Source organism: Taeniopygia guttata, chromosome 2 (assembly GCF_048771995.1).
Source record: "Taeniopygia guttata chromosome 2, bTaeGut7.mat, whole genome shotgun sequence".
In the NCBI taxonomy this organism is placed as follows: Eukaryota; Metazoa; Chordata; class Aves; order Passeriformes; family Estrildidae; genus Taeniopygia; species Taeniopygia guttata.
This window is the reverse complement of record NC_133026.1, coordinates 102,658,213-102,666,142: the sequence shown is the minus strand read 5'-3', so window position 1 is coordinate 102,666,142 and position 7,930 is coordinate 102,658,213. Positions and strand designations below refer to the sequence as shown.

Here is a 7,930-nt window from a genome sequence, read left to right as displayed (position 1 = left end):
GGGAACGCCCATTGACCAATGGGGGGATTTGGGGGAGGGGAAGGTGAAAGGAGAGACAGATACAAGAACCAATGGGGGAAACTTAAGGGAGGGACCTCGGGCCCTGATCCAATCCCTCAACGCCCAGGGTAGAAGATTCAGGAAGAATGGGATGGGGAGCCAAGTGGGTATCAGAGAGGGGACGGGGAAGTGACTAAGCATTTTCAGGGAGATTGGCACTGAGGGAACGGCGAGAAAACTCGGGGTGGAACCATTGGGAGAAAATGGGGAGTGGAAGGGCACACCATTACAGAACTGTTACAGAAATGTAAAAACACAATACAACCCACCAGAGAGGAGATTTCCAGGTCTTTTTACCGCAGCACAGGTTGTACAAAGCTTTGTTTACTATCAACTTTCTTAACTGCTCCTTTGACAACCCAAACCCACCAGTCCTGAGGCATTTTTACAACTACCAACAACTGCCAGTCAAGGAAAGACCTCCTGTTATGGTGAGAGATCCAGACTCTAAAGAGATCCAGGGTCCCTTTAAATTAGTGACATGGGGCCGTGGATATGCATGTCTGTCCACGTTCTCAGGAGTAAAGTGGATGCCCAAGAAGTGGATGAAACCATACAAGAGAGGAAACTGAGTCGGAAATTGTCCCTTTAAATCCCCAAAATAACCCCGCCAATTATGCAGTTGCATCAGACGGAAAGCGTCGCAAGGGAGGAGGATGACCCTGACTCTTTTTCCCACCACGTGGTGTTTGGTTGCCTGTATTTCATGGTTGTGTTGTCATTTTTCCTAGACAACCACCTGACCAGCTATGATGATTCAAGAATTGGGGCCTGTCAGTCTGGATGCTTTCTGTTGCAAAAGACATTAGTTGCTTTATAGTTGCTATATTTCTAGTCTCAATAGTTTTTGGAATCTTAAAACAAGTTATTCCCACTGCCACAGCCAACCCATCCTCTTCAAAGACTGTGGTAGCTGCTACCACTACAGACCAAGAGTAGTGGGAAGAAGGTGCCCCTGAAAGCACATTAGTTTAAAAGAACTCAGTTCCAGGATGGAGTTGGTACCTCTCCTCAGCTGTTTTTCAACTTTATAAAACAAAAAACAGGGAGATGTGATAGTCTGTTATTTTACAGCTGGTTCTTCTGTAGTATGTTTTTAATATTCCTTGTTATAAGTTTGTAATGGTTCAGTGCATGTACCCCATTTGGTTTCCTCAGGTTCAGTCCTGAGTTGTTTACCACAGTTTTCCCCAACAAAATATATGTCAATCCACCTGTATACTTCCCTTGTTCCCTTGTCTCACCCCTGTCTGTCTAAGATAGCACACTGCTTTGGTTCTGGAGAGTTCCCTGTCTCTCATCCCCTCCTCAAAGCAGAATTGGGTTGTAAAATTTGCTCCCTCCCCATATTGGCTTCTACTGGGGAGCCCTTACCCTGCACCCCTCCCCTAATGCCCTCCTATTGGTTAAAGGTTATGCCCTCCCCATGTTCCCTCTACCCTATAAAAGTACTCTGTTCAGGTTCAGATTCAGTTCACTTGTTCCACCCCGACTTCGTCATGAAAGATTTGGAGATTCAGACAAGTGCCCTTCCCTTATTTGCCTCTGTTTCCTTGTGCTCTGTGCTTCTACTGTGCTCCCCGCGCTGCAGCAATCACCGCCACCCGCAACAGTCTCGGCAGAGACTCGGGGACAGCCACACAAGTATCTGCCCACCGGCCACTTGTGGGACAGCGAACCTCTATCCCGTGGCTGCTGAGAGCCAGGTGCAGAGAACTTGATCACATTCTGAAATTAAAGCAGTTATTAGTGCATTATACTGCTAGTGACAATGAAACTGTTTCACATTCTAAGAATACCCATCTCTGAAATGTTTTAAAATACCTAACCAAGAGAAGCTATGTATTTATCCCTATGTAACATTCAAATCCTCTAAAAATATGCTTTCTTGAAAAGATTCTCAGTCTAAATGTACATCAACAACAAATTTTGCTCCATTTCATTTCTTATATTATTCTGATAAAATTCCTGCTTTAGTTTTTAACTACAGGCTATAGTTTCTAATTGCTGCTCTGCTTCAGCAGCCATGGCTGCTGCCTGCAACTGTTCTGTTTCACTCTGGATGGAATTGGCTGCTGTAACTTGCTTTCTTTCACTGTGCATATTGTTCTCATGCCTTTTTAGGTCAGATGCCTTAGCAAATGCTTTAGTGCAGGAACTGCAGACAAAAGGTTTCTCTCCTCGGTGCCTTCTTTCATGGTCTTTGAGGTGGGACTTGTGCTTGAAAGCTTTATCACACATATGGCATGCAAATGGCCTCTCATTACTGTGAACTCTTTCATGTTTTTTTAGATCTGGTGCCCGAATAAAAGACTTCCCACACACCTCACAACTGTAAGGCTTGTAACCCGTGTGTATTTTCAAGTGTTCTTTCAAATGAGCTTGCGTGGTGAAGCCCTTCGTACACATTTCACAAACAAATGGTCTGTCTGCAGTGTGTAGTTTTTCATGTTTTCTCAAACGCGCTTCATCAGAAAAGGTCTTGCCGCAAGCCTGACATACAATGTGCTCCCTGTGACCATAAAGCAAGTACTCAAACTTCATATCCGCGGCTGCTGTGGTCCATCCTGGCGTCTGTTCATCTTTCACTTCATTTATGCCATCATTAAATGTGAGTGCCTGAGGTGTCTGAGATCCTAAGTCTTTAGATTCCGTTGTTTCCATAGGCTCTACTTCTTGGCCATAACAGTTTACTTTTCTAACTTCTTCACTTCCCAACTCTTTCAGAATTGCCTCTTGCACTCTCAGGGTAGTGGTTGGTGATTTACCATCTTCTTGACTTGGGGGAGTGCCTTCCACTGTCACATCTGATGGACTGTCATCATGATCTCCGATCTCTTCCACCTCATCATCTTGGGTATCATTGGGTTCCCCAATAGAACGGTTCATTTTTAGACAGTACTTGCTCTTGGACTGTGTGTTTTCTTCAGGACTAGATACATCACGTTTTTGAGAGCAGAGTTTATCAAGAAACCGAATACCAAGGATCTGGCCTGAAGACATCATCAAGTTTACATCCTCTTTTTTAACAGAAATCTTTGCAGTATACATATAATTGAGAACTTCCTCAAAAATATCAGAACGAAGAAAATCTATTTCTATTACTGATGAGCTATCAACTTCAAGTTTCTTGAAAAGCTTTTTGAAGTAGGTACTGCAGGCAGCAAGCACGCACCTATGGGCTCTGAACTTAACATCTTCAACCACAATAGCGATGTCACAAAATTCTCCTTCCAAACGTTGCTCATTCAGTGTTTTCAAGAACACAGTTTTGTGATCGTCGTCATTATACTTAATGGTTTCAGACATACTGATGAAAAACTCCTGTAAATTAACAGGAAAATTTTGTAACTTTTATAAAGCAGTCTAAGTCACAAAATCCCAAGCGATGAAGCAATTTCCATCATTTAAGAAAAACGCAACCTTTTTTTTTACATAAAATGACCACAAAAAGCCTGTTAGACTCTAAAAGCATCACTCTGAAACTGATTTTAAAATTGTGAATGCATAAAGGTCTTTCTTAGGTTACACAATTTACAATTATTCAAATCTTTATTGATTCAGTTACACAAAATTGAAAGCTTTTTCTTTTAAACTGCAATTCTGAGTAAATGCATGACCCAACTCATAAGTCATTATTATAGCTAAAGGAAATGTTAACACTTAAAATGTGTAAGAAATACACTAAATAAGTCAGCACGACAAACTAAATTTGAAATATCAAATATAAGCCTTACCATGAACAATGCAGGAAGTTTTCTAAGCAAACGATTATTAAATTAATCTCAGAATGGGCCACCTTCAGCCTGAAAGATGGGAAGATAATAACATTTCAAGATGTGATATTATCTATTCCAAAAATTATTCTGAGTGTTAAAAGAGAGCATTTTCAATTATTTAAAGTTAGATAAAATACATTGCTAAAACATTGTGCCAAAGCAGGAAATACAGCAGAGAGGAGGGAAATTTAATACTTGGTTTGGAACAAATCCTGTGCTGCCTGGCACAGATCTCCTGGGAATTTCTTCCCTAAATTCTAATTTATCCTTAACCATATATAAAGCAGAAGCAGATGACAGGAATGATGATAGGTTTGCAACTCTTGGTGCTGTATGGGAACGGTATGGGAACACCTGGCTCCCTACAAATACCTCTGCAGTCCTAGCACCTCCACTAAAGTGTTTCTGGCTACACAGAAAAACTAAAAAAAAAAAAAAAAAAAAAAAGGCAAAAAAAAGGACAGCCAAAATTATTTTCTTAGTCCTATATAACAAAACTTTAAGATAGCCAGATAGTAAGTCTGTAAATACTTGAAATATACAAAAGGAAACAAAACCGGAAAGCAATATTGTATATATTTATGGGGTATCTGGTTCTGCTGGCCCAGGAAAATGTATCAGTCCAGCACTGAAGATGGTAGGACAAACAACTATTTCAACGGGATCTTTTTAGAGTTCTTTGCAAGATGGGGAAAATGCTTTCTTTTTAAACAGTGAGACGTCGCTGCTAGTAATCTAGCAGAAATCGCACCATCCTGTTAAACAGTATTCAATTTTGCTGCAATTCTGTTGACACTAAGAGAGAACTAATTATAGAAGTAATTGGCTGAAAACAGGGCTGCAGAGTACACAAGGGTGAACTGGCAAAGAACAAAGTTAGTCCTTTGCCGAATGGAGCGGGTCAGACACTTGCCCAGAGCCTTTCCAGCTCTGATTTAAGAAAGCTCCGGTTACTTACTCCTCTGGGCAATTCATACTTATTCCTCCACACACTTTTTACGCGGCCGCATCCTCCGTAAGGGCCGCAGGGAGGCGTTTTCGGGGCTGAGACTGCTCGGGACACGCTCGGCTCTCGCGGCCGCCGTGCCCGTAACCGCCGAGGCGCACGCCCGCTCCACGCACCCGCGGCGCGGGCGGGCTCCCGGCGGGACCAGCCCGGCCCCTGCCGCGCCGCCCGCGCTCCCGGCCCGGCGTCGGGGGCGCCCGCGAGCGCCAGGCGGCCGCTCTCCGGAGCGAGCCCGGCGCTCCCGCCGCGCCGCCTCACGGGGCTGCGCGGGGACGGCGCCCCGCTCCCTCCTTCTGTCCGTCCGTCCGTCCGTGCCTGCCTCTCGCCCTCCCCGCTCTAGCTGCTCTCCCGCCGGCTGGTCGCGGCCGCGCGCCCCTTTGTTGCGGCGGCCGCCGCGCGGAACCCGCGCGCCGCAGCGTGCGCATCCGCCGCTGGACGTGTCCTCCTCCTCCTCTCCCCGCTCCCGCTGGCCCTCCCCTCGCCCGCGGGAGGCAGGAGCGCGGCGGCGCCGGGGCTGCTGGCGGCGGGCGCGCCCGCGGCGGCGCCATCTCACCCAGCGCGCGCTGCCGGGGCCGTAACGGCGGCGGCGAGCGGGGGAGGGATGGCAGAGGGAGGGGAGGAGGAGGAGGAGGAGGGAGGGGGCGTGCGAGGGAAAGCGCGCGCGCGCGCGCGCAGCGGAACGGCGGCCCGGCCGCGGCGCGGGAGCGGAGCGGGGGGGGGGGAGGGGGGAAAGGGCTCGCGCTTACCTGCCGCCCGCCCGCGCGCGCGGAGCCGCGCTTCCCGGGGGGCGCGGGGGGGCTGCCGCTGCCACTGCCGCCGCGCGGGAGAGGGACGGGGGAAGGGACGGGAAGGAGGGAGGGAGGGAGGGTATGGGGGGGAATTTGGGGAGGGGGTCTTGGGGGGGGGGGCCTGCGCGCGTCTCTCCGGCCGTCACCGCCGCCTCCTGCACGAGCACTCCAGTGCGCGCGCGCGCGCGCTCGGGGAGGGGGGGGCGCGGGGGGTGCGTGCATGCGCGTTGCGAGCGGAGGGCGCGCCTGTGCCCGGGGAGCGCGGAGGAGGAGGCGGAGGAGGAGGCAGGGGCGGCGGGGAGGGGGGCGCAGCGGGGCCTGCGGCGCGCCGGTTCCCATCGCCCTTCCCCCGCTTCGGGGGACGCGCGGCTCGGCCCCCCCCCCCCCCCCCCTCCTCGGGCCGCGGGGGCGCGCGGGCCGCAGCCGTTCCCGCCGCGGCGCGGGCACCCGCCCCACCCAGCCGCGCCTGCGCCCGCCGCGTGTGCGAGCCCGGGGCGCGGGCACGGCCTCCCCCCGGCAGGCGGCGCACGGCGGCGAGCGCGGCGCGGGCTCGGCCCCGAGCCGGGTGCGGCGGCGCCCGCGCGGCCGTGGGGCGGCGCTCGGGGGCGCGCCCGCGCGTGTCCGCGGAGGAGCGGCGGTGACGGGAGGTGCGGAGCCATCCCGCCCCTGATGTGCCCCTCGCCTGCCGCCGAGAGTGGAACGGCGCTGCCCACCCAAACCCGCCCCCGCTGCCCTGTGCAAATACTCGGCGGGGTTGAGGTTTTAAAGGCATAACGCGATCGCTAGCAAGGAATAAAGGCTTTTATTGCACTACTGATCTCCCACCTCCGGTTTTCTTTCCAAAAAGCGTCTCATGAGATGCTACCCTGATGGCACAGCTTTCACTGGCATCATTTGTACATAAATAAAACTTTACAGTGCTTCTGCTAGTGTGAAGTGCAGCATGTCTGCTTGGGAAAAAAGTCTCGGTAAGTACTTGTGTCGGAAAGTACAACGAATTAAAGAAGTCACTGCAATAGTGTAGTCATATCCTGGGGGCATCAAATTGACATTTTTCATTGGGTTGATAACTCCTTCCCTTTCCTGGGCTGTTTTCTGAGAGGTTTTCTGTGTAATGCACTAACATATGTAATGAATTTTAGTCCCACTGGATCAATTTGTTTTACTGGGTTTTTAAAATAATTTTTCCCCACTCCCTATTAAATATGAAATTAAGTCCCTATTTTGCCTGGGCAGTCAAAACTTCCAGGTTTGTTTTTGTAGTAACATTGGTAATCTACATTCAGAATTAAGTGTCTTAAATAAAACAAGGAGTAATGGGTTCAAACTGAGAGGGGATATTTAGGCTGAATATAGGGAAGACATTCTTCCCTGTGAGGGTGGTGAGGCACTGGAACAGGTTGGCAGGAGAAACTGTGGATGCCCCATTTCTTGAGGTGTGCAAAGCCGAGTTGGATGGAGCAACCTGGTCTAGTGGAAGGTGTCGCTGCCCGTGGCAGAGAGCTTGGAACTAGAAGATCTTTAAGTTCCCTTCCAACCCAAATGATTCAGTGATTGCATGAAATCTGAAGTATTTCTGATTCCTGTAAAAGAACTCTCTCCACTGTGGAAGGAGCTTCCCTTTTACAATTTCACAATGTGCTATTTCTTTCTTCAAGTGTCCCAAACACTCCTGCAATAACCTTATTACTCCTGAGAAATACATAGCTGATGGTTTACCACACTGACCAGCAAATGGCACTTCATTTTGTTAAGATTCTCTCTCCCGGCTCTATCTGTGGCTGACAGTGTGGATATGCCTAGCTTTTAGGGCCAGATTCTTCTGTGAGTAATCAGAATTAAACTAGTAATGGAAAAAAGAGCCCAGTACCTTACAAAAGGTACAGCTATCCATTTTTTCTCTCTGCTTTTCTGTATCTTAGGCTACAGCAGAATGTTTGTTTCTGTGTGTTTCATTATTTCATTATTAGTAACTCTCACTGAGATACTAAAATAGGGGAAGCATATGTTCAATATCCAGATTCAGAATTAAAAAAAAAAAAAAAAATCATTGTTACTATCTAACAGTGTGTGGTGGGTTGACTCTGGCTGGATGCCTGGTGCCCACCAAAGTCAGGGTCAGCTGAGCAGGGGAGAGAAAATATGTTAAAAGGCATGTGTATTGAGGTATTAGGGCAGGGGAAGGTCATTCACCAATTATGTTACAGGCAAAACAGTCTCCATTTGAGGAAATAATTTTAATTTATTACCAGTCAAACCAAAGTAGAGTAATGAGAAATAAAAGCTGAATCTTAAAA

At 48.9% G+C, this 7,930-nt stretch overlaps 1 protein-coding gene across 3 annotated transcripts; it reads right to left on the bottom strand.

Annotated features, from left to right (window-relative positions):
* Positions 1-336: 336 nt before the first annotated feature.
* Positions 337-5,710, bottom strand: ZBTB14 (zinc finger and BTB domain containing 14). 3 transcript variants are annotated; one of them, XM_030266035.4, is made up of 3 exons: positions 5,592-5,710; positions 3,798-3,866; positions 337-3,384 (listed from the first exon to the last, which is right to left on the bottom strand). In XM_030266035.4, the coding sequence occupies exons 2-3, from the start codon at positions 3,798-3,800 to the stop codon at positions 2,041-2,043; spliced, it is 1,347 nt and encodes a 448-aa protein (XP_030121895.1). In that variant the 5' UTR covers positions 3,801-3,866; positions 5,592-5,710; the 3' UTR covers positions 337-2,040. The 3 variants fall into 3 exon arrangements, with proteins under 3 accessions (XP_030121895.1, XP_030121894.1, XP_072780632.1); XM_030266034.4 differs by lacking the exon at positions 5,592-5,710 and adding an exon at positions 4,798-4,937 and having other exon boundaries at positions 1,973-3,384; XM_072924531.1 differs by lacking the exon at positions 5,592-5,710 and having other exon boundaries at positions 1,973-3,384; positions 3,798-3,933.
* Positions 5,711-7,930: the final 2,220 nt, after the last annotated feature.